The sequence below is a fragment of the Anabrus simplex genome, chromosome 1 (genome assembly GCF_040414725.1).
Source record: "Anabrus simplex isolate iqAnaSimp1 chromosome 1, ASM4041472v1, whole genome shotgun sequence".
NCBI lineage: Eukaryota > Metazoa > Arthropoda > Insecta > Orthoptera > Tettigoniidae > Anabrus > Anabrus simplex.
Window position 1 is genome coordinate 797,347,052 of NC_090265.1, and position 27,879 is coordinate 797,374,930.

At 40.6% G+C, this 27,879-nt stretch overlaps 1 protein-coding gene across 1 annotated transcript in view; it reads left to right on the plus strand.

The window, feature by feature from the left end:
• LOC136873596 (uncharacterized protein DDB_G0284459-like) overlaps positions 1-27,879 on the plus strand; it is a 76,968-nt gene that overhangs the window by 34,400 nt on the left and 14,689 nt on the right. Inside the window, exons 2-3 of the mRNA XM_067146713.2 lie at positions 9,194-9,333; positions 16,405-16,550. Coding sequence (XP_067002814.2) covers positions 9,194-9,333; positions 16,405-16,550 — 286 coding nt within the window. The remainder of the gene's footprint in view (positions 1-9,193; positions 9,334-16,404; positions 16,551-27,879) is intronic.

Consider the following 27,879-nt stretch of genomic DNA (forward strand, 5'->3'; position numbering starts at 1 on the left):
TTATGTAATCGATACGACCACTAATAACATAAATATTTGAGAATTAAATTTTAGGCCTTCCCCTAAACTACCATGTATCTCAGCGTGAATAAAATTATTTATGGCCTAGATTATAGCAATTTATTCCCCGACCTTGCATACCGATTTTTATTAAGATAAGACCACTAATATGAACATTTGAGAATGAAATTTTAGACCTTCCCCTAAACTACCATTTTATTCAGCGTGAATACAATTATTTACGGCATAAATTATAGCAACTTATTCCCCGACTTCGCATACCAATTTTCACTAAGGTACGACCAATAATAATATAAATATTTGAGAATTAAATTTTAGGCCTTCCTCTAAACTACCATTTCACTCAGCGTGAATAAAATTATTTATAGCCTAGATTGTAGTGACTTATTTCCCGACTATGCATACCGATTTTCATTAAATTCTCTTCAGCCGTTTTCTCGTGATGCGTGTACATACATACAGACAGACTGACAGACAGACAGACAGACAGACAGACAGACAGACATTACGGAAAATGAAAAAGTGCATTTCCTTGTTACTATGGACACGACTGACACAGAAATACCATCCTTTTTAAATTCTGAGCAATGTACAGACAAAACTCTTATTTTATATATATAGATTACCGTACCGGCTATGATAACACAGATATTCATGAATTTGTATTTTTGTTGCTATGTCCATATCAACGCCGAGCCACAAGAAAATGGGTGAACAGAATTTAATGAAGAATTTAATGAAAAATCGGTATGGGAAGGCGCCTAAAATTGAATTTTTAAATACTTATGTCTTTGTCCTATTGAAAATTACTACATAACAAACGTTATAGAGAATACAATTTCCGAACATTTATTTTATATTCAGTTTTACCGTACCGACTATGATAAGAGTGGTATTTCAGAGTCGGAAGGAAACTAAATGTGAAGGCCTACAATATCGAAAGCGCGTAACACTGATCAACAATAACATTACATTGACCATTGTTTGTTGTGATGTTCTTTGTCTCATGCTGCCACTCCAACTCCGATAGATGGGATTATTGCCGCGTCGCGAGTATAACAGCCTGACTGAATATTGGCGGGAAATAGCCGGGGAGTTAGAAAACTTTCTTCTTTAGCATGCCATTCTTCTGGTTCATACATTTTCTGATACTGCTGGTACGGAACACACTGGTTCATCATAGTATTCCAGCTATTCGATCCCTATTCTGACGCGCCGGTTTGAAGGAGCAATGTGCACACTTAAGGTAGAGGCTCGCGTCGTAGTAGTAGTAGTAGTAGTAGTAGTAGTAGTAATAACTCAAAATTCAACCCCAAAAAGAGCCATTTCTTAAAAAAAACTTCTTCCTCTAAATTTTTTTAAATTATACACTCATTTTATTCCAAATTAGCAGTGAAGAGGGAGGTTTCTCCTCTGGCTTGGAGGAAAAATTTGCCTCGAAGTCAGATAGATTTTTCCGCCGCCAGTGTAGTGAATTGAGATTTCCCAGCTCATTGGGTGCTCCTAGGAAACAGGTTGGTAAAAGGGCATAGTCTTTGCCCTGGGACTCACCACTATTCGACCCCTCTCCCCGCCGAAAAAATATGAAGGGTGTTCGCGGATCACAGCTGTCTGCGGTTTGGTCATCCAGCTCTGGAACTTTGGACTGTTAGATTGGCGGCGTAGTACTATTAGTTAAAAGTGAGAACATGTGTGGTTTTTCATTTGATCGAGTATTTGTTATGAAAGCATTGCTTTTAATCGCTCCATTCCTTCTGATGTCATTGTAATGACCTATGTTCATTTCAGTTTGGAAAACCATTAAGACAGTCTTTCTGAGGATGTAAAAAGGCAGGTAGAAAGTGAGTGTCTATCATTATAATGAAAACTCTCCAACCTGATTGTGACTACTGATTGCCTACCATTACAATGAAAATTTCCTAATCCGGTCTTCATATGAGAAAAGACGTTTGGTGACTTCCCCGTCAGGTTTCTGGGTAACGTTAAGAGCCATGCAATTTAATACAATCTTGCTCACAACGTGTACACTACCTAACCTAGAATTCTGTATAGTCGTACAATGTAGAATTCCGTAGCGAAGCACGGGTACATCAGCTAGTCTATATACATATAAAATCCCTATTCTGTCTATCATTCACAGGCATATTGAGGAAATGAGATTGTTTCAAGAGCTGAAATTCGCACCGGTTATATGCCTTTATCTCTTCTTTGCATATAAATGACGGAGAATATAATATGACAGTCAGGTTAACTGCAGAAGTATTGAAGTACTTAAAATAACTTCAAATGTCAGGACCAACCATTATTTGATATTTCTTCGCAGTTAAATGTAAAAGTAACGGGGCAAATTAACATAATCAACCAACATGTTCTGAAAATTCTGAAAAGTGACAAATTAACGTACATTGGAACTGACTCCGTAGAATTCGAACCACACACGCAAGGACAAACTTTGTACAGACTTGGGATAAATTTCTCCACTTCGATGTTTACCCAAGGATGACTATATGTACCTTTCTCTGAAAAACATAGACGGTAAAGTACAACTCCCACCTACAACTGCACTCAGTATGCTTCATTTAAGTACATTTTGTTATACCTGTTATGATTCTACACAACGGACATATTTGCAGCATGGAAAATGTAACATTTATTCTTAAGATGCATTAACACGTTCACTTCAAATTCCCACTTCCATTTCACATACTTATCTTGGCTGTCGAAGACAGGCTTAAACACCAGTATTCTATAAAAACCTTAAAGAAGAAATGCTTCAAAATGTATCCATTAGACTCCAATATACAATCTGACTCGCAACGTTCTGAAAGTGATAAACTGTATTCTGGAAGATTAGTAACAAAAAAGCAGGAAGAGGACCATATAGTGGACTTCCGTAAATGAGGATGATATGTATGAGGAGAAATGTCAGCGAATTGTACTCGTCCATCTATGTCTCATTTAGATGGCGTCTTGTTTACTTGTGATAGCCGTGTCTAGGGAGACCAGACGTCCTATTTTATCCGGATATGTCTTGCTTTTCAGGCCATTGTCCCGGTTGCGGGTGATTTTTTGATAAACCTCCTTTTTTAGTGAATCTGTTCATTTTGGGGTAATCTGTTTTACTACTTCGTGTTTACAAGTATTCTTCATTACGCGACGGCATCATCGATATCGTATCGATATAATGAAATGTGGTTATGGATATTCAGTACATGAGATTATTCTGATGATGCTTGTTGTTTTAAGGGGCCTAACATCGAAGGTCATCGGCCCTAGATTATTCTATGCATGCCTTGTATTGTGATAATATACACTATTTACCACTCTAGATACTGTATGCTTCTCTCTCAGCAATACACCGTCAGAACATTGCTATGTTAATGTGCGACAAATGACAAGAGATAACCGGGATTTGAAGGAAGCCTCTTTTAAATGGATGGTGCTGAAAAGTGACATTGATTATTGTGAAGTTGAAAAATGTATTCTGTATTTGAAAGCTAAGTTTAAATCCTTTCAAATTGATCCTGTGAAATATTTTGTCCAGTTCTGCAATTTCAAACAATTCCTGAATGAGATTAGTAATGATCCTGAATTTAACAAGTTAACTTGTAGAAAAAATGGTCAAAGTATAAATATTTCAATTTGCGTAAGTCAATCGATTGTAGTTCAGAGTTATTAAAACTTTCAGAATACAGTTTTCCTGTACCAGGACACCATGTAAATGTAGAAAGACTCTCTTCTTTGATCAGAGCACAATGGACTGATAATTGAAACTATGTCAAAGTAGGTTCTGTGAAAATCCTCTTAATGGTTCAATATAATCTAAAGGAATTTTATAAGACATGTTTTTATAGAAACTCTTGCCCATGTCTTCGGTTACTGCTCGCATGGAAAAGCTCTACGAAATACTAGGCACCATAAAATACGATCTGCCATTGCTCAAGCGTTAAGGGATTCAGGCTTTACAGTCTTCCAGGAGGTTCACGGTCTCTCTGTTACAGGCAGCACACGTCGAATTGACATGATAGCCTTCAAAGATCACAAAAAAAAGTTTCATAATAGATCCGACTATCAGACTTGAGACATTCAAAACACAGCCCAGTGAGGTACATGAGGAAAAGGAAACAACATATGAACCAACCATTCCATTCTATCAACAAGAATACTGGCTGGACGATATCGAAGTCATAGGATTAATGGTTGGCGCTAGAGGAATTATTCCTCTCTTTTTCGTCCAGATCTGCAAATCATGACTCAATCAGACATTAATAAACGAAACTGCAGTGACTGTCTTGAAATATTCCGTCCAGATCCTGAAGAACCATATTTCCCAAACTTTTTAATGTAACAAGATGCAGTATATCAAGTGTGCTAATCAACTCACAATTACTTTTAATATTCATATTATCTTTTATATACTTTTTCCTCAGAGGCAATCTCCAGTTGGGGAAATTCGAAATAAATAAATAGACACGCCAAAATTCCTCAAAGTTAGAATATATGCCTAAATTCAAACTCTTAATGGAGGAATTTTGTCTCCTCTGTTCTCCGGCATTGACCTCCTTTTAAATAGTTTTGTCCTCTTTTTTATCTATTTGCATTTGGTCACCCTAGTCGTGTGAGACATGCTTTGGAAGATATGTTCTGTTACATAAAAATGAGGAACCATTTTTAAGTACCTGTCTTCATCAGCCTGCGTATCAAGACACATGTGAAGATTAAGGTGTTTATGTTGACTTGACGTTACAACAATGTTCCTGACCTTTACCTTATCTCATCTCCAATACTTAGGATACAACCAGCCTTGGCACTGATGATCTCTACTCGGTGTCAAATTAGAGGCTGTTCCAGTCGTGGTCGTTTTTATTAAGTAAGAGGCCTGGCGCAAGTTATTTTTATCTAGTGAAATCCGGAAGCCCGGTTCGATTCCCGGCTCTGCCACAAAATTTGAAAAGTGGTACGAGGACTGAACGGGGTCCACTCAGCCTCAGCTGAGTAGAGGGGCGTTCGATCCTCGAAATGGTTTTCCGTGATTTCCCACTTCTCCTCCAAGCAAATGCCGGAATGGTACCTAACTTAAGGCCATGGCTGCTTCCTTCCCACTTCCTTGTACATCCCCTCCAATCTTCCCATCCTCCACAAGGCTCCTGTTCAGCACAGCAGGTGATGGTGCCTGGGTGAGGTACTGGTCCTCCTCATCAGTTTTATGCCGAGATGGTACCTGACTTGAGGTCACGGCCGATTCCTTATCCGTTCTTTGTCTATCCATTCCAATCTCCCCCATCCCCCACAAACCCCTGTTCAGCGTAGCAGGTGAAGCTTCCTGGGCGAGGTACTGGTCCTCCTCTCCAGTTTCATACCGGGATGGTAGCTAACTTAACGCCACGCCCGATTCCTTACTCGTCTATCCATTCCAATCTCCCCACCCTCATGAGGCCCCTGTTCAGCATAGCAGGTGAGGCCACCTGGGCGAGGTACCGGTCCCAGTCCCCAGTTGTATGCAGGATGATACCTAACTAAAGGCCACGGCGGACTGCTTACCTTTTCTTTGTCTGTCCATTACGATCTCCCCATCCCCCACAAAGCCCCTGTTCAGCGTAGCAGGTGAGGCCTCCTGGGCGAGGTACCGGTCTTTCTCTCCGGTTGTAACACACCGACCCAAAGTCTTACGCTCCAGGACACTGCCCTCGAGACGGTCGAGGTGGGATCCGTCACTGAGTCTGAGGGGAAAACCAACCCTGGAGGGTAAACGATCAAGGGAGAAAGAAATGTGTGTGATAAGTAATTGCGGTACGGCAAGAAGGCAATAACGTCAAAGTGTGACATAAACTTAATTTGCAAGTTTGCGTTTGAATTTTAAAATATCTATATTACTGCATTTCTGTTCAAAATCGAACTCGTCACTGTAGGGAAATAGGTTAATCCAATAAGAATTCTCCCTCAACTGACATCCAGGAAATGTATGAGTCCAATCACATTCATTTAGATTTGTTTTTTTAATTAAAATCAATGAAGTAGGTGTCTATATGTGAATACCATACCACTATACATCACACCAGTTTTATTGCAAATGAAAATATATGTAGCGCTGGAAGGTCAAACATAACATCGTCCATTACGTAGTCGTTGAAAACAAACACGACAGTTGCAGCACCCAGTATCGATCACTGCATCACAACATACAAGTTGATTTATAACCTCGAGCCGGACATACACATTGAATCACAGATTATTTGTAGCTCATTCGATGCGATATATCAGCAGGAACTCACAAGGAGGTTATCAGTTTCTTCGCGGGTTTATTTACCCAAATTACGTGGACCAAAAAGTGAAGGGATTTTAAGGTGCAGCACCTTTTTTTAAATATAGCTATTTCCAGACAGAGAGGTCAGATTATGTATGTGGGGACAAGAAATGAAGCGAAATAAACACAATTTGCTTCACTCTTTGCACCTATTTTGTAAGCTTGCTATATTTTGCCACCTTTTCCTTTCTATGTCATGTTTCAGCACCTTTTCACCCCATATTTATCTGCGTTTTTAAAATATTAGACTTTTTTTTCCTTTCTTGAACAGATTTTTAACATTTCGTTCGATCAGAAGTCAAACTCCATGGCACTACAGCCCTTGAAGGGCCTTGGCCTACCAAGCGACCGCTGCTAAGCCCGAAGGCCTGCAGATTACGAGGTATCGTGTGGTCAGCACGACGAATCCTCTCGGCCGTTATTCTTGGCTTCCTAGACCGGGGATCAGAAGTCAACACTAGTCAATAAATAAATATTAAAATATAATTTATTAAAACCACCAGTAATTGGTATCTCAGCAACAATGGCCAACCTCAGCAAGAATGGCCAGCCTGCACCTGTGAAATCAAATTTAAATAGTGATATTGCAACAAGTTCAGTTAGTACGGGCAAGAGTTTAACAGTTTCACCATATCTACTGTGTACTCTCTTGTTGACCGTGTTAGAGTTTTACCACTCCAGACCAGAGCGTATTTTTCACAACACAAAATCATGCCGAAGGTTAAGAAGGAAGTATGAAGGAGGAACAGTGTAAGAAGTTAGGGACAACCCCGATAGATTTGCTAAAGATCGATTAAAATTTGAAAGACATTCCACATGTGGAAATCTTTGCAACTTCGACTGAACTCCCTTTACGAGTGCTGACAAGATATTTTCCATTGGTTTCTGTAGATGTTAAGAGGAGTTTCTCGCTATATAAGAATCCACTGAGTTCAAAGCGCCAGTGACTTACTGTCAAAAACTTTGAAATATTGTGTGTAACTTAATCTGATTTATACAACAGGTTGATTAATTTAGAACCAGTAAATGTGATAAAGGAAGTTCATGTAACTGGTTTAAACCTTAATAAAATCATTTCATCTACACCTTTTTGCACCTTGTTTTATGTATTTTCAAAATCTTTCTTTGCCCCTTTTCTGACCATACCTTGAAAATCCACAGCCCGTTTCCAGCCATTTGACCGTGTCAGGAATAGAATGAATGAAGCCCCCATCTAGCGGCGAGGTTAGGAATTGTGCCGACTGCCGAAGCCTGACGCACTCCACTGCGGCAATGATTAATGAATGAAGGATGAAATGAAATGAAATGATACTGGAAAGTATTGCTGGAATGAAAGATGACAGGGAAAACCGGACTACCCGGAGAAAAACCTGTCCCACCTCCGCTTTGACCAGCACAAATCTCACACGGAGTGACCGGGATTTGAACCACGGAACCAAGCGGTGAGGGGCCGGTGCGCTGCCGCCTGAGCCACGGAGGCTCCTAACCATACTTTCCACCTTAAAATCCTCTCTCTGATCATCATCGGCCCTCAATAACATTTGAGGATGTCTGCAAGAAAATATTAATTATTTCGTCCACATGCATTACAGTAAGGTAGCAGGGCCAAATTCCTTCTCCGCACCATATTTCGCCCCCTAGGGATTTACAGTTTGAACCGTTGGTACCTAATGTTTAGCCGCGCACACACGCGTAGCTTCATCCCGGTGTCTTGTTGTGAGAGTTAGTGTTGTGCACCACGTTAAGGAGGATTCATTTTCCATGCTGAGCTGAGTTAGTGCAGTATTCAGATTAGGAGCCTGTTATTCCTAGAGTGAGCACTGATATGTGTAGGAAATACTGGACTGTATTTCACTCGTGTGGTGTAGTTTCTGGCGTGTAATCGCTACAGTGAGGTGGTTGATGTGAGTTACTGTAGCGGCCATTATAATAAATCAGAGAATGTTCGTAATTTCGTCCCCCTTAATTTTATTTGTCATTTGTGAGGTTTATTATTATTTTTAGATGGCAAAACGGAAGCAGTGGGATAAGGAGGCTGTGAAAAAGGCTATTGAGGCAGTGAGGGACAAGATAATGTTTTTCAAACGTGCAAATAAGGCTTTTAACATCCCACGAACAACGCTCAAAGACTATGTTAAAGAGAATACCAAGAAAATATGTTTTAATAAATGGCATTCAAGTAATTCATTATTGGGAAAGTGTTTGGTACTTTTCTTAAATTTGATGGGGGACGAAATTACGAACACATTGTTGGTAGTTTAGTTTTCTTAGTGCTTATATTTATGTCAAATATTGACTACGTTGCGTTATAACAGTTTCATTGCAACTTGCCCGTAAGTGGAAAATATATTGAGTAATAATATTCCTGAATTTCTACAACTCCATGTCTGCTAAGGGGACGAAATATGGGCCACCTACGAATGCCGTGAAAATTCCAGACCAGAAAGATGTAATTCCTTAAAAGTTGTACCATACTTGACCATGGGTACGTTGCATGAGCCTTTGAATATACTTTTTCTTGCGTCTTGTATCATGTGTGTCAAAGTTTCTCTACCTCCGATATTCCGTCAAGTATTGCCTCATCAAATTTTAACGGTCAACCTGTACATTGAACTACGACACCATTCTACCTGGACGAAGAGTGATTACTCTGTTTAATAGACCCTGGAAGATCCAACACGAAGAAAGAATTCTTCCTTAAACACTGTTGTTTTTCCCCTTTAGAATTCCTAAATTCACTTGAAAATTCTCAACAGTAGCTTTGCTACTCACGCCATTCTCAACACTCTATTTTAAAGAAATTTGGGGGATTCTGATTTTGGAATTAGCCTCAACGTTATTTTTTTAATGCTGTGTTTCTTGTTCCAGGTGTGTCTTCCGTCAGCTCGGCGACCAATAGCAGTCAGAGTTCCAGTAAATCAGTTAAATCCAACAGCGCTTCACGACTCCCAGGATTCCCTCGTCAGCCAACCGGCTCACTGCGCAGGTCACAGGCGCAAGCCATGAAGGTAAGAGAAGAAAGTTCCTTTTAGGGATCATTGTAAGTAACTAGGTGTTAATATAAGGAAAGATATTCAGTGGCGTAATCACATAAATATGATTGTAAATAAAGGGTACAGATCTCTGCACATGGTTATAAGGGTACGTATTTAGGGGTTGTAGTAAGGATGTAAAGGAGAGGGCATACAAGTCTCCGATAAGACCCCAACTAGAGTATAGTTCGTGTGTATGAGACCCTCACAAAGATTATTTGTTTCAAGAACTGGAAAATATCCAAACACAGCTCGATTTATGCTGGGTGATTTCCGACAAAAAATGTAGCGTTACAAAAATGTTGCAAAGTTTGGACTGAGAAGACTTGGGAGAAAGGAGACGAGCTGCTCGACTAAGTGGTATGTTCCGAGCTGTCAGTGGAGAGATGGCGTGGAATGACATTAGTAGAAGAATAAGTTTGAGTAGTGTCCTTAAAAGTAGGAAAATAGGAAGTAGGCAGGTAGGAAGGGAAAGTTAGAATTCAAAAGGACAAATTGGGGCAAATATTCGTTTATAGGAAGGGGAGTTAGGGATTGGAATAACTTACCAAGGAAGATGTTCAATAAATTTCTAATTTCTTTGCCACCATTTAAGAAAAGGCTAGGAAAACAACAGATAGGGTATCTGCCACCTGGGTGACTTCCCTAAATGCAGATCAGTAGAGATTGATTGTATTATCCTTCATATTTGAATAAACTGTAGGAATTGAGCTCATCGTAGAGAATGTTTGGGCTTATCCTTTACTATGTCATCTAACTTATCCTTCATGAAATCGAACATTCGAAATACAAGGAGTTAAATTGAACTTACAAGTGAAGGGCGGGTACCGGGGAATCACGGATCTTACGTCAACTTTGCGTACACGTTAAATGAGCCAAGAACAACACAACGCCCAAAACATTTCTTTGGACCTACAGAAAGCGTTAAAATTCGCATGTTTGAATTGCCGCCCCTAGCTATGCAGGACTGCGGTGCGTGCTGCGTTCGCTCGTCGAGGAACCGCACCACAGATCTTCTCTACTCCGTTAGTAATTGCGTAGCACGTCGTGAAAATGATGTAGCAGCATCAAAAGAAATAATTTAATTCCTAAATTAATCGTGGATCAATGAAGGCAACAGAATAAGACTGTTATAGTGGAAATAAAGGTGTTACATACGAAAGCAAGTTACTCCTAATACAGGGGCGTATTCTCCTTGAATGCAATGCATTCATTGCATGCGTTATGATAACACAAAGAACTGTCTGATTTACGATTTTAGGTTGTTCAGGTCAAATATTAACGATTTCATCTCTCAGAAGTTCAAAGGTCCGCGCACCTGTACTAGTTCCGTTGCTTGATTACGTGTGGTGCTGGTGTAGTCTCGCCGTCTACACCACTCTAGGAAGAAAGAGACAGCAAATGGAGGAGTTAACGACGTAAGGCATTCAATCTTTAAATTGCATTCAGTGGCAGACGTAGTTCTGAAACCCTCCGAACGATGTCACTGCAATTGAAACTTGGTCAGAATTTGTCACCCCATACCCGTGCTACCCTCTGCCATCTGTTAGCAACTTGGAGTAAGTCGGCATGTTTACAGCGAACGGGACACACAGATTACCCCCCAGCGAGAACCCACCGTGACGAAACTGACCAATGCCAATGGGGTGACTTACCTCCAGTGCTTGAGTTGTGGCTAACTAGTGAGTTAATTCATTGTGTGTTTTGCTGATTAGTGAGTTCATTCTGTGTGTGCTGTTCCTGTGCTATTCGTCGTTTTCGGAGTTTTATTATATTTTGCGCAATGTGGTATTAAGGATGGATGAGTCTAAAACGGATATAATTGTAAATCAGTTTGAAAAGCCATTTACTGGCCGTTCGTTTGATGAAAAGATGCAAATAGTTAAAGCCGCGAGACCTCTACCTTCCCTCGTAAATTTCTTCTTCTTCTTCTTAAACTGCTTACCCTCCAGGGTTGGCTTCTCCCTCGGACTCAGCGAGGGATGCCTCCTCTACCGCCTCAAGGGCAGTGTCCTGAAGCTTCAGACTCTGGGTCGGGGGATACAACTGGGGAGGATGACCAGTACCTCTCCCAGGCTGCCTCACCTGCTATGCTGAACAGGGGCCTTGCGGGGGATGGGAAGATTGGAAGGGATAGACAAGGAAGAGGGAAGGAAGCGGCCGTGGCCTGAAGTTAGGTACCATCCCGGCATTTGCCTGGAGGAGAAGTGGGAAACCACGGAAAACCACTTCGAGGATGGCTGAGGTGGGAATCGAACCCACCTCTACTCAGTTGACCTCCCGAGGCTGAGTGGACCCCATTCCAGCCCTCGTACCACTTTTCAAATTTCGTGGCAGAGCCGGGAAGCGAACCTGGGCCTCCGGGGGTGGCAGCTAATTACATTAACTACTACACCACAGAGGCGGACCCTCGTAAATTTAAAAAGAGAAAACAAGAATTGTGTACGCACGTTCAATCCAGAAACTTACAGTAAAACTGTTTGGCTCGAGTTCACCTACATGTAATTAGGGTGAGTAGAATTGAAATTTACTTAATACATTGTGTTAACTGCATGGTTACTAGTTGCATGCCTCAGTGGAGATTCCAGGATACGCCACTGTCCTAATAGCTTCTGCAACAGTGATGTTCGTGGTAGAAATGCTGAAAACACAAAGCGGTTCCACACCAACCATACCTCACATGTTCCATATTTTTCTTCCAACGCAAAAATAACTTCGTCTATGTTGATTACCATTGTACAAACACTCGTCCCATATAACGACTATAATCGTATATCAGTGTGGTCTCAAATCAGCTGTTGAACAGCTACAGAAGTGGAAATGCCGTTTCTTAAACTGAATGAATAAATGCTACGTACAAATTAAGAGTCTAGTGGTCTTCGGGTGTGGGTTGCCTTGAGACAAGATAATATTAATGTTTCCAGTCCATCTTCGAAGAGTACCTGGTTGCCGAGAGAAAACTAATTTGCTAGTGACTTTATGTCGCACCGACACAGATAAGTCTTATGACGACGATGGGATAGGAAAGACCTAGGAGTTGGAAGGATGCGACCGTAGCCTTAATTAAGGTACAGCCCCAGCATTTGCCTGTGTGAAGATAGGAAACCACGGAAAACCATCTTCAGGGCTGCCGACAGTGGGATTCGAACCCACTATCTCCCGGATGCAAGCTCAAAGCCGCGCGCCTCTAACCGCACGGCCAACTCGCCCGGTGAGAGAAAACCTAACCGATTGTGAGCACACTCGCTCGATGTGTACCTGCCCAGCAGCAGAGCGGTCTGGCATCAGTACTTATGTTGATTGTGTATCGTTCACTATCACAAATGTACTCGTTCGCTTAGAATGCGTCACCGCGTTTGCAGTTATGCTCATGGTCTAGGAAAATGAGGTATTACGGCAGATTTAAAATTTATATTAGCCCTAACTGGTTCTCAAATGGACAGCAATCATTAACGCAATCATTAACCTGTATATTACTGTATAAAAAAATGGCGTATGGCTTTTAGTGCCGGGAGTGTCCGAGGACATGTTCAGCTCGCCAGGTGCAGGTCTTTTGATTTGACACCCGTAGGAGACCTGCGCGTCATGATGAGGATGAAATGATGATGAAGACGACACACACACCCAGTTCCCGTGCCAGAGAAATTAACCAATTAAGGTTAAAATTCCTGACCCTGCCGGGAATCGAACCCGGGACTCCTCTGACCAAAGGCCAGCACGCTAACCGTTTAGCCATGGAGCCGGGCATATTACTGTATGTTCAAGACCTAGGTCTTATGGCGATGATGGGATAGGAAAGGCCTAGAATTTGGAAGGATGCGGCCGTAGCCTTAATTAAGGTACAGCCCCAGCATTTGCCCGGTGTGAAAATAGGAAACCACAGAAAACCATCTTCCGGGCTGCCGACAGTGGGATTCGATTCCCCCAATAACAGCTATTGTATCTGCAGCTTGCGTTGTGCACAATAAGTTTGTATTGCTGTATATGTTGATTACTTCTCATCCAATCGAGCGTATTGGCCGTCCACTTAGGGACGCGCAGCTGTGAGCTTGCATTCCGGAGATTTTTATTTATTTATTTATTTATTTATTTATTTATTTATTAGTGTCTTTTTACAGTGGCGAAGTTAGGGCTCGAGGCCCTCTCTTACACTGACTAAAACTGACTAATCCTCAGGCACGCACACATTCATACTTCAACCATTCAGTCAGCTGTCCTCAGCAGGTAGTCTTGGCAGGCGACCTTGAATCTTGATAAAGAGCTAGTTTCTCTGACCTGAGCTGGCAGGGAACTCCATAATTTGTTGCCGGTCACCACAAATTATCTATTAATTTTATTTGTGCGGTGCACTGGAATAGAATTCGAACCCCACTGTCGGCAGACCTGAATATAGTTTACCGTGGTTTCCCATTTTCACACCAGGCAAATGCTCGGACTGTACATGAATTAATGCTACGGCCGCTTCTTTCTCCCTCCTAGCCCTTTCCTATCCCATCGTCGTCATAAGACCTATCTGTGTCGGTGCGATGTAAAACCAATTGTATAAAAACTCATCTGTCTAAAAGGATGTTTAAAGAACATGTGTTGGTTGAAGGACCTTCATTTCTCGCATGACGTTACATGAACAGTTTTGTTCCATTCCATTGCGAAGTAGCCCGCCTTGTTACCATGGTCATTAAGGTATCAGGTCTGTATTGTATGACACCGTGGTTGGTCAGTTCGAGTCCAGCTGGTGGGAAAAAAAATCACCATCAGAATGTTGGCCATCAGGATAGAAGAGGTGATGGTGTACTATTTCTAATAACCAGATTGCGTGCCAAAAGCCTAGATTCAATTCTAAACCTCTCCGCAGGGCTCATATGGAGTGACGGCATATGACGCAGTTGATGGTGATTCGTCCGTCGGATGGAGACGTTAAGCATTGAGCAGACCCCTTGGTGTTATTCGTCGGAGTAAGCTGCGTGCCGACACCGAGTTGCACCCTGTCCGTATCTCATTATTATTATTATTATTATTATTATTATTATTATTATTATTATTATTATTATTATTATTATTATTATTATTTTGTTTCCGAACCTGAACAAATGTTGGAAGAAGACAATATAGGCCCAATAATCACATGGGAAGAATTTGACCTAGCACTAAAACAATTAAAGGACAAAAAAGCAACCGCACCGGACGACATACCAGCAGAACTTCTCAAGGGAATAGGAGAAAGAATGAAACAGCAACTGTATAATATCATTGCAAGATGCTATCACACTGGCAAAATTCCTGAAGACTTTACTAAAGGTAGGACAGTCACCTTACCAAAGAAAGGAAATGCTACTGACTGTTTCAACTATAGAACACTAACACTGCATCCAAAATACTGCTTAATATAATTAAGAACAGGATTAAAAAGAAAATTGAACAATATACATCGCAGGATCAGTTTCATTTTATAACAGGCAAAGGAACAAGAGAAGCTCTTCTAGCAGTAAGAACTATTCTAGAAAGAAGACTGAGTGTTAACAGGAAAACATACATTGCATTTGTGGATATAGAGAAAGCCGTTGACAAAGTAAACCGGAGACAGCTCTTTAGGAACATGAAGAATATAGGACTGGACTGGAGGTATACAAGACTCATTTTTACTCCTGTACAAAAATGAATGCATAACAATAGAAATCAATGGTAATGTTAAGACAGCATGTCTCGACCCATAAGCGGTCCGTGGTCCAACAGCTCTACACTCTGACCGGCTAACCGAGCAGAGGAGGGGTGGCCACATCTCCACCGTGACTCTACGCCTCTGCTTTCGGGAGACGAGACAGGGCCTTCACGGCCAGATTTTTCTTTTTTCTCATTTAAAAGCATTGTATCATCACATTAAAACAATTGTCAACAAAAATATCGGCACATTCCTTACATACATGATTCAATGAATTTACATTTAAGAGCTGGGCAATTTTCCTTTTAACTTGAAACCTACTAAAATGTATTTTATATGACTGGGGCAACACATTTGAGTTTAAACCACATTTTAAAATATATGACATGTCACTTGATGACTGATTCTTAAGGACCTTAAAATTCCTTGGCAAGTATCCTAAAGGAATATCAGCTAACTTCATTGGTAAAAGAGGAACTGCCATTCCACGACAGATCAAGACACAACTAATAATCCAATACCGTGGGGCATGCAGAGCGCCATGTGCAACGCAATGATTAATACTGTCGCTGGTAACTAATTCTTAAATTAGTATTCCTATACGTGGTTGTACAGAACAATAATTTCAATGTCCAGTAAAATGATGAAATGATAAGAGCAAACGTTCAGGCAGGAATTCTAAAGCTAAAAATGTCATGCATAAATGAAAGATCAAGCCCTTTCACAGCAGTCCATTTCACATCTTGCAGTCTTTAAATAAGTTAAATAATTCTTCATTCATTTATCCAGAATTGCTTTAGCAACTTTGAAGTTAATATCTTAGTAACACTTTCTTTCTAGACGTAATTTATTTATCCATTTCCGTATATACATTTCCATTGATATTTGAATTTAGCGCGAATTTTCAGGTCAAGCCACTAGGAGCGCCACTTGCGACTTGTCTCCCATTTTAACAAGGCTAAATCCGGAAGTATCGCGTATTGTCTCTACTGTATTTGACTACGCCACAGAAGCGGACATTATTATTATTATGATTATGATTATTATTATGATTATTATTATTATTATTATTATTATTATTATTATTATTATCATCATCATCTTCTCACACCCAGAGGCGCAAGTCCTCGGACAGTCCCGGCCTAAAAGCCACACACTACATAAACTAAAAATAATTGATTTGCGAGATTGCAAATTTAGAAGTACAAAGATACTCCCGAAACATGCCGAATATGATTTTCCTCTATAACCTTCAGGACAAGCATTAGCTTACTTCAACCAATGCCTGTATCTTGTCGTACCATAATTTTTGTGTGTTCTACTACAGAGCTTCATGTATAGATCCATATATTTTGTAGAACGCAAATAATGTTGTCCATTCTTTGTTGCAGCTGAGGATACAGGAATACAAAGAGCCAGTGCGGACGGGTCGGGAACCTCTGGAGAAAACGGGGCGCCTGCCGCCTATCAAAGAGTTCCAGCGGGAGTTTCGAGCGGGCAAAGAACGGACTGCTTCTTCTTCCTCCACCAGGATACGGTGAGTTGCGATCGAGTTGTACATCCATACACAGGCTACTCACACATATGATAGGATTCTTTGTTCAGCTGCTGAACATGGAAAAACTGTGACAAGGTAAATGAGGTGTGCAGCAGTTTCCCGTTGCTTTCCTCGCCGGGCCAGAAGTCGCTAACACATATCAGTTTGCCAAGCCGACTGAAACTCACATCAACCGACCTTATGGGTGACACTTTCACACTATTCATCACAAGAACTGGCTGCATAAGGAATTTTATTACCAGCATAGCCCATACCTCGGTCACTTTCATTTTGTAAAACTCAAGGATGAGACTGAGACAAGTCAATGAAAGTAACGAACTTGTTCTAGCCCATAATAAAATACATTGTTGTTGTTGTTGGCACTGTTATTGTTGTTGTTGTGGTTGTTTGAGTCATCAGTCCATAGATTGGTTTGATGCAGCTCTCCATGGCACCCAATACTGCCCTAACATTTTCATTTCTTCGTAACTGCTGCATCCTACATCTGCTCTTATCTGATTGTCATATTCATACTTTGATCTACCCCTCCCTCATAAACCAACTGAACAAGTCCTGAATGTCTTAACATGTGTCCTATCATGCTATCTCTTCTTCTCGTCAAATTTATCCATATCGACCTCCTCTCGCCAATTCGATTCAGCATCTCTTCATTCGTGATTCGATCTACCCATCTCACATTCAGCATTGTTCTGTAACACCACATTTCAAAAGCTTCTATTCTCCTTTTTCTGAACTAGTTATCGTCTATGTTTCCTTTCCATACAATGCTACACTCCAGATGAAAGTCTTCAAAGACGTCTTTCTAATTCCTATATCAATGTTGGAAGTGTGCAAATTTATTTTCTTAAGAAAGACCTTCCTTGCTTGTGCTAGTCTGCATTTTATGTCCTCCTTACTTCTGCCATCGTTAGTTATTTTACCACCCAAGCAACAATAGTCATCTACTTCCTTCAACACTTCATTTCCTAATCTAATATTTCCTGCATCACCAGACTTCATTCGACTGCACTCCATTACTTTTGTTTGGACTTATTTATTTTCATCTTGTACTTCTTACCCGAGACTCTGTCCATACCATTCAGCAATTTCTCCAGATCTTCTTCAATCTCAGTTAGCAATATCATCGACATATCTCAGGGTTTTGATTTCCTGTCCTTGGGTTGTGGTTCCCTTCCCAAATTCCTCTTTTATTGAAAAGGAGGGCGGATAAACTGCAGCTTGCCTCACTCCTTTCTGGATTGCTGCTCGTTTTCAATGCCCTCGATTCTTATCACTGCAGACTGATTTTTATACAGATTGTAGATAATTCTTCTTTCTCGGTATCTGATCCCGATCACCTTTAAAATCCCAAATAGCTTGGTCCAATCAACATTATCGAATACTTTTCTACATCTACGAACGCCATATACGTAGGCTTGTCTTGCTTAATTCGATCCTCTAAGATCTGACTTAGAGTTAGGATTGCTTCACGTGTTCTTATATTTATTCTGAAGCCAAATTGATCTTCTCTCAACTCGGTTTCAACTTGTCTTTCCATTCTTCTGTAAATAATACGTGTTAATACGTGCGCGAAAAATATGAAGGAAAATACATATTTGCAACATAAAATAATAAATACTCGTATATGCATTGTTCTCACTCTTTAACTCGCAATGGACTGTTAACAAGGTCCTCTGTAAACACTAGATTTGCCATAAATGGATCAGGGTTTTGTGTACAATCATAGAATAGTAATATGCATTGCTTTAGAGCAATACTCTATTGTGCACGATTGTACATTGAAACAAACGACTCTCTTTCAGAAAAACAAAGCATAAAATAGCATTTAAATCTTAGTTTCTCTACTTCTAGAAAGGAACGTATATACCTTGGAACATAAATCTCTCTCATGCTCTATAAAGCTAATAAGGAAAGAATAAATAAAAGCACCTTTCTACCATTGGCTCACGGCTTCACAGGAGACAGATCGCTTGTGTTATATTAGTGGGAGGAATGCAGGAAATTGTGAACACTCGTGAGAAGGGGAAATGCTTCTTGAGAAGAGGAACTAACAAGCTCGTAGAGGATAAATCAAACTTGTTTACTTTCACTTACTGAGTGGTCGGGGCGTGGTCCTCGTCCGTAAGTGAAGTAACACCTCACAAGTTCTTCGTGCTGCCGTGACCTTAGATCAGGGTTTAACTTAACCCATGCCCATAGCCAGTGTAAGAAACTCTGACACAGAATAACCCAGACGCTCATCAAGGACTGATCACCATTAATCAAACAGGGGAAGTCTGTGTAATTTGGACCATTTAAGTTAAAACGCCCATAATTCTATGGACTTTAATAAAAATTTCTCAAATTGTATACACAATAATTAGTACAATTTATTAAATTTTTTGTTGAAAATAAATGCCAATATTATTTTTAAGATCTGTTTAAAAGTAATATTTATTCTAAAATTTGTTATCGTGCAATTTGGACCGATAGCGTGTAACTTGGACCAGGTGATCGTGTAATTTGGACTTGCAAATATGAACACTTACCAGGTGTATGCATAAGTTTTTGCCGGCTTTTGAGGTAAAGAAAACACGTAATTTTCAAGGGAAATTATTTGTTTCTTCAGAATCTTGGCCATCGGCTTCTACACACTTCGCCCATCTTTCAGGTAAGTTATGAATACCATGCCAGAACAACTGCTTGTCTTTTGCAGAAAACCATTCGTCGAGCCATTTTTCCAACTTCCTCGAAATTTTTGAAGCGCTGTTCTGTGAGCGCGTGCTTAATTGATGCGAACAGATGATAGATGGCGCCAGGTCGGGGCAGTACGGCGGGTGCAAAAGCATGTCCCATCCAAGAGTTTTCAAGTTGTCTTTCACTGGTTTTGCTGTGTGACAAAGCGCATTGTCGAGTAACAAAATCACTTTGTCATGTCTTCTGGCCCATTCCGGTCGTCTTTCGATCAATGCGTAATTTAAATTAATCATTTGTTGGCACTAGCGTTGTGTATTAACGATTTTGTCGGTCTTCAAGTGTTCATTACACAATACCGCTCTGTTCCCACCAAACACAAACCATAGTCTTCTTACCGAAGCGATTGGACCTTGGCATTGAAAGACCGGCTTCGCCACGATTTTCTCCGTTTCGGAATTTCAGAATAAATCCACTTTCTTCACCCGTAACAATTCGGTATAGAAATAATTTTCCTTAGTGACGTTAAGCAGCCTTTCACAAGTGACTTTGCGATTTTCCATTTGCCGTTCATTCAAATCGTGTGGGACCCATTTACCGATTTTACTGATCTTCCCCATTGCTCGTAAACGTCTTCTGATTGATTTTGTAACACATTTAAGTCTTGTGCCAATTGCTGTTGAGTTTGAGTCATCCAGTAACGTCTGCAATTGCTCGCCTTCGCACTTTTGTGGTCTAACAGAGCGCACTATCTTTCACATTGAAATCACCGCGTTCTAATCGATAGAGCGTGTTCACCATGTTTCTACCAGCAAACGATTACTTTCTACAGCCCTTTTCTTTTGATTAAATAAGAAAAGTAATGCGTACCGCAGAAGTTCTTTTTCAGGCACAAACGTCGACATGATCTCTGAACGATAGAACATAGACGGCGGACTCAACTTGTGTATGTTGGTAGGTTAATGTCAGACGAACAAACTGACTTATGTGTCAAATTCATAAGCTGCGTACTGTTTGTACTGTTTGCTGGCACCATCTCTTGGTGAAACTGGAAAAGACTTATGCGTACACCTGGTATAAGTAGAGATTGCAAGTTGAAGACCTATAAGTTGCCTAAAACACGCCTTAAAAAGACGTAAAGTTATCCACTAAAAAGACTTAAAACTGGCAAAAAGGACGTAAAAATGCGATCCAAAGTCCTTCATAATTTTAGTTTTAATTACATATTGAATGAAGGAATATCTTCTTCTTCTTCTTCTGCTTTATCTGTTTACCCTCCAGGGTTGCTTTTTCCCTCCGACTCAGCGAGGGATCTGACCCTTACTACCTTAAGGGCAGTATCCTGCAGCTTCAGACTCTGGGTGGGGGATACAACTGAGGAGGATGACCAGTACCTCGACCAGGCGGCCTCACCTGGTATGCTTAACAAGGGATTTGCGGGGGGATGGGAAGATTGGAAGGGATAGACAAGGAAGACGGAAGGAAGCGGCCGTGGTCATCCCGGCATTTGCCTGGAAGAGATGTGAAAAACCACGGAAAACCACTTCCAGGATGGCTGAGGTGGGAATCGAACCCACCTCTACTCAGTTGACCTCCCGAGGCTGAGTGGACCCCGTTCCAGCCCTCATACCACTTTTCAAATTTCGTAGCAGAGCTGGGAATCGAACCCGGGCCTCCGGGGGTGGCAGCTAATCGCACTAACCACTACACCACAGAGACGGACATGAAGGAATATGTTTTAAAATTAAAAATTGTGGTGGTATGCAAGGTGCAGTGCAAAATATATGAGTAAAATACTTCTTTTTACAGACATTATATATTTTAGATTAACATAATTTAAAGAAAGGGATTCTAAGTAGCCTACATGCAGAATTTAGAACTAACTGGGTTTTTTTTTCACATAGAATGAATTCAGCAAACTTGAAATGGATATCCTGGAGAAACAAATTGAAATTAGCCCTAGAACTCCTAAACTATTTTATGAACGTTAACACCCAAGAGGAGTCTCTCGGACTCGCATTGTTTCGAAATTGGTAAAATTCAGCTTTACTGCTCATGCAGTAGCATAACTAAGAGTTACTTCTACAAAACACTGAATTTCTTCAAATTCAACCTATTTAGTTGGTGTGAAGAACAATATTTTCAAGTATGTCTAATGTGAAGTATAAGTCATTAGTGTCTATAGGAGATTCAATTGTTTTCAAAGGTGGCAGCTTCACAACTCTGGTCTGGGATTTGAGGATGTTATGCTTCTTTACCTTGCTTTGTTCTGGAGGGTGCAGATTCCAAACAAAGTCATGTTTACAAGTAATAAATCTCATTGTAGACCGTATTGGACATAAGATATGAACATTAAAACAAGAATAATAGTTAACACCACCTTTCCAATACTTATCCTTCCTATATTTAGGAAATAAACATTACAACAGGCGTTGTAAGATGGGACATGTTTCGCTTAACAGTCGTAAGCATCATCAGCCAAAAATAAATCTTAGCCTAAAGTTAGGTCAGGGCCCTGAACCTAGTGTCCTTAACATATATGGCACCCTAAGAATCAACATTTATATTTATAAAATGAAAATAGGCTTAAAACTAGTGTGAAAAAACATGGGATGTTACAACATGGCTAAGAGAAAAAAACACAATCGAGTTGAGACAGAGGATAAGAACAGAAAGTAGGCTACAATACAGAGCTGGTAGTGAAATAATTAAAATAATTAGGATATCATTGTTACCAGTCAGTCAATCAGAATGTTCAAACATAAAAACAAGAGTGAAAATATATAAGAGTGTTCATCATGGCTGAGTTAGAAAAAACACGTAATCGTGTGGCCAGATGTTAAAAACATAAGGTACAACACAGAGCTGGCAGTGTAATATCAAACTCATGGCTGCCAGTCAGTTAATAAGAATGTTCATATATAACAAAACATGATGGTTATATTCTTTTAAGCGAAGAAATAATTAAACCCCACTCTTCCATAGATACGTGAGAACGGGCGAGAGAAGTCATATGTTGTAGCTGACATGGAGTAGTAACACTTCAAACAAGATTGATCACGCCTGAAGCTGCTTCATTTTTGTTGGGAGTTCAAGACCAAAACGGAAAAAATAAGATGCCAAGTGCGTGCACTGAAATCTCTTATGTTGGATGAGCGTTGAGCGGAGACATTAGCCGTTCAAGGGGGTCTGTTAAATTTATGCCCGTTGCTGCGTGTGTTGTATCCGTTGCCTACGTTATAATACAAGGCCTTATAGCGTAACAATGTGAAAATAAAGTGCATATAAATGATGAATGACTCATAAAATAATGAACGAAGCCATAATATTATAAAAACTCATTATTCATGAGCATAAATAGAAGGATAAGTTCCTGCAAAGAAAACAAGAGTAAACAGCACAAAATATGACGAGGTGAGTCTGAGAAATTCCCGTTAGGAGTTCTAGGATTAGTATAACTGGAATCGTATTTGGCTTAACCACAGTAGATTTACAGAAATTGGAGTTCGGAATCCTTACCTCAGTTGGCTTTTCAGTATATCACAATAATCACCCGCAGGCTCTTAGGTGTAAAGAATCGTCGGTTTTCACACAGCACGTTGCGAAACGTCGAGAACTTCTCTCCATACTTGAAACAAGTGAGGTCTTCCTCTTCGAAAACACTCGCATCCTTTCAATGTTTCACTTATCTTGCACTTAATGCTATACCCCTGGATTTTTCAAGCACCAGTTTCATTTATCTTTCCATTTAGTTTTCTCTCTTAGTACAGAAAAGATGTTTAAGAGGTGATGCATGAACTAACGAAGATTCAAATTGAGAATGGGCGGTACAAATATAATCGAAAGAAGGTGCAGTTACAAAAAAAATCCGTTAAGGCCTAAAAGAAATGCTAAAGAGAACCTATAATCCAAAAACACAGATAAAGGCAAAAAGGACAAATAAAACCCATCATTTTCTGGCCTACAATGACCCAGAATTAAATATATTATATCAGGTCTCATGTTCGGACACTCGAGAAAAAATTTCCTCAACCTCCGAGCCCTATTTATACGTTATTTAATGAATTTATTTTTGAATAATACAGTCCCGGTCAAAAGTTTAGGACCACATAAAAATCATGAAAAGTCATCTAGAACCTAAAATTGTGCCACTAGATATTGGGATTTTTTTTCCTGAGCTCTCGAATGTAACATGATATACGTCACCTGATTTCACTGAGTTACACCAAACATTGTAGAAGTTATATATTTTAAACTGTTGGAAGGTCACATTAGAAAGTCAAAATTTTTGTTAATATTACGTATCACATATTCTAATTGGTTGCAAGTATCACCACCAAGATTCTTTTGTAGACTTATCAATAGATCGGGGTTTCTTTAGTACAAACATAAAAATTCCGGGGAAAATGCGGCACCGATTGTTGTGTGTGTATTTTATTTTTTTAACCAGCACTAAAATGGTCAATTTTTCCTTGTTCTTGTCATAGGTCTCAGTGTGAGATATCGGCATTGGAAATGTGTTCTTGGATGCCGTCTGCAGAGTACAAATGAAATTATCAGGGCAGATAAGTCTGACGCCCATAGTTCGCCCCGAGACCTTGGGCCATACATGACAAAGTAAATGAAAAATCAATCTTCTTGGCGCTGCCTTGAAAATAAAACACGCAAAAAAATGGTGCCGCATATTTTCGTAATTTTTATATTTATACTAAAATGTCCCCCACCTAATGTTAAGTCTAGAAAATAATCTTGGTGGTGATACTTGCAACCAATTAGATTATACAGTACATTACATTATGAAAATCTTTGAATTTTTGGTGTGACCTTCCAAGAGACAAAAATTCATAAGTTCTACAGTACTTGGACTAACTCAATGAAATCACGCGACTTACATCCTATTAGATGTGAGAGCTCAGAAAGAAAAATGCAGAGGTTTCGTGGCACAATTTTAGGTTCTAGTTGACATTTCGTGATTTCTTCATATGGTCCTGAACTTCTGACCAATACTACAAGCAATAAAATACGATACAATGAGTTGTGGTCATTGGTGCACAAGACAATCATAAAACAATTCAACCTGTATTTTAGTGCAGTTGTATAAGCCTACTTGTTGCAGCTATTGGACTGAATCCAATCATCATACTACTTGTCACACAAAATGCCGTCAGATACCTGCTCAATTGTAATCACGTAGGCTGAGTGGACCTCGAACCAGCCCTCAGTTCCAGATAAAAATACCTTAACTGGGCGGGAATCGAAACCGGGCGCTCTGGTTAAGAGGCAGACACACTACCCCTACACCACAGGGCTGGCCTGGAATTATAAAACAAGTTCTTCTAGAATCACCGGTAAAACTACGAAGAAACGTAATTATTACAACTGTTTCAACGGTCCAAATTACACACTTTGCAAAGATTTAATCGAAAACCTAATAATATGCAAAGTGTTTAAAATTTATGAATGAAACTATGTTAAAACTTATCTATATATTTCATCAGTACTTGTAAAAGCTAAACACCCTCTTCGCTGAAATAACTACTTCATTGTATACTTGCTTGTCACCGAATAAGCGTACAAGGAATGTGAGTATTAAAACTGTTTTCTTCTTCCCACTTCAACCTCAAGTCTATTAGCAAAACAACTTCCAGGAAGAAAGCTACCCTCGGTTGTCTTGTTGACTTTGCCTCAGACAGGGGGTGACCGAAAATGCAAGTACCAAAACTATTATCGGTCCAAATTATATGCAGGTCCAAATTACACGGACTTCTCCTAATAAAAATAAGAAGAAGGGCAGAGCTGAGTGGTTTACATCACAAAAGCGCTGGCCTTCTGACCCCAAGTTGGCAGGTTCGAATCCGGCTCAGTTCAGTGGTATTTGAAGGTGATCGAATATGCCACAAATATGGAGTGAAAATGGGAAACTATGCTAAACCATCTTCTGCGCTGCAGACGGTGGGATTCTAACCAACCATCTCCCGAATGCAAACGCACAGCTACGCGACACTAACCACACGGCCAACTCGCTCGGCCGAGATGTTCACGATCCCATGGGTAGAACACGGTCAGGTACTTTGTCGTACCGGGAAATCATACGAAGTCAACCTTTGCAAAACACCGGAAATCAGCCTATTTCCTTCACCTCTTCAGAAATGAGATGTACAGCCTGGTACAACTAAACTTCCGACAGTGTTTCAACATCCGCGATATGGCAACCCCATTACGGGAAACATAAAATAAGAAAAAATTCTCCATAATGGTCGCCAAATGTCTCTGTACAGGTGGCTCCTAATTTCTGTGCGGAGCAGAAAGGAATAAAATATTATCTGAAGAAGCTAAGGCTAAGCTAGATTAGGAAAATGTTGTCAGTTAACGAAGGAAAATGGTGACAAAATTTCCTTTGGAAAAATAAAATTTTCTTAAATAATAAATGAAACTCAAGTTGATAATGATAAATTTATTTGAACCTTATGAATTGATTTCAAGAGACATGTGGATGGTATTTGGATTCTACAAGTGTGGGATTCAGTGCATCGACAGGAGAAAATCTGACTCAGGGCGTACGAAACTATCACAAATGAAATAAGCACCCCGGACAAGAAAAACGTCACCGCTGGAAAAATCATTACAAGCCTCATTTAATACCGTATGACTCCGCCCCTGGACTTGATAACCGCCTGGATTCGGTTAGGAAGTGAGTCCACAAGCTTGTGCAGGTACATCGCACCCAGGTTAAGTCACTCGCTGAGGATTTGATCGCGCAATTGCACCAAATTGCGAGGATGCTGATGTCGGCGTTTTACCAATGTTCCAACATGTCCCACCTATTTTCAGTGGGGTTCATGCCAGGTGATGTTGTAGGCCAATCGATATGTAATAATGCGGGGGAGTTTTCATAAAACCAGTCACATATCCGCCCAGCCGAAGAATTTTGCTGTTGTCATCTTGAAAATGCGCAGTATCAATAGCATACACCTCATGCAGATGTTCACTGAAAGACAACACCCCATCATCCAGAGGTTCATGTTACTGGTCACCTCAGAGAGCGGTCCCAATCTATGATACGAGAAACACCCCCAAAACTTCACATATCCACCTCCGACTTGAACCTGACCTTGCACACATCAAGAATGAAAAGCTTCATTTGGCCTTCGGTGTACTCGACATCATTGGAATACAAGCCAAAAAAAAGTGGTTCGTCAGACCACATTACGTTCCGCCAGTCAGCTTGTCTTCACGTTCGATGATTTCCAGCCCACTGAAGATGCGCAGCTTTATGTGCCTGTGTGAGCAATGGCTTCTTGCGAGGTGACCGATTCAGAACGTCCATTGCATGCAGTTCCCGTCGCAATATTCTCTTGCTAACAGGTTGGTATGGGCCTTCATTCACTGACTGCAGCAATTCCTGTTGAGTTTGCAAGCGATTTTGATTCACAAGCCGTGAAACGCGTCTCTGGTCCCTCTCAGTCAGGATCTTTCTTCCGACCACAATTCTGACGTCGTGTTTCGTGGCCACGTGTAGTACACCACTGCTTGTAGACACGTTGAACAGTCCACTGCAAAACACCAAGAAGTCCAGCAACTTCCCGCCCCGTATGGCCATGGGCACGGCCAAACACGATTATCCCTTTTTCCACTCTGTCACATCCTTACCTCTACCCATCTTGACGTACACTGTTCGCTTGAAGCATCAATGTCTCACTGATCGCTACTGCCTTATGCTCACGTAGAGGCAGTGCGCGTTCGTTGCGCTATGCGTACAAGTTTAACGATCCATCTGTGCGTGCCCACTAGGGTGACTAAATTTTGGTCCGGTGAGTTTAATTTCTCTAGAGTATGATGAGATGATGTCTTTCACAGTCATGGTCATCCATCAAACCATGGCTAAATGGTTAGCGTGCTGGCCTTTGGTCTCAGGGGTCCCGGGTTCGATTCCCGGCAGGGTCGGGAATTTTAACCATCATTGGTTAATTTCGCTGGCACGGGGGCTGGGTGTATGTGTTGTCTTCATCATTTCATCCTCATCACGACGCGCAGGTCGCCTACGGGAGTCAAATTGTAAGACCTGCACGTGGCGAGCCGAACATGTCCTCGGACACTCCCGGCACTAAAAGCCATACGCCATTTCATTTCAATACTTCATATCACAGCCTGCACCTTGAGTCGCTAATTTCGTGATGAAATATTTCAGGTGGCCCTGTGTCGCAGTACATTTACCTGATATTCCGAGCAAAGCCCTCGCCGGTGTTTCTAAAGCGGATGCCATACATAATCCCTTACTCTTAATTATGAACAATATATCATCATAATGTCAACGAACATCAGATATTTTATACAAGGTGTAAGTACATACAGCACATGTCCGACAACTCAGATATTCTTAGTCCTCTAATAATACGTTAATATTTACTAAATACCTTAAGAGTGAATCCCGTTAGCCACATGGTTTCCCTGAGGCCTAATTGCTCTCATTTAATGAGGGAAGTTCGTCTCATCTTGGGATCTATGAGGTATATTACTCAGCTCCGCTATTAACCACCGCAACTATCCCTAGGCGACAAGGTAGAGCAAGCAGCTCTTAAAACTTCATTTTAAAAGCTCTTTTCGTTGAGAGATGCCGTAATTGCTCCTCTGTGAC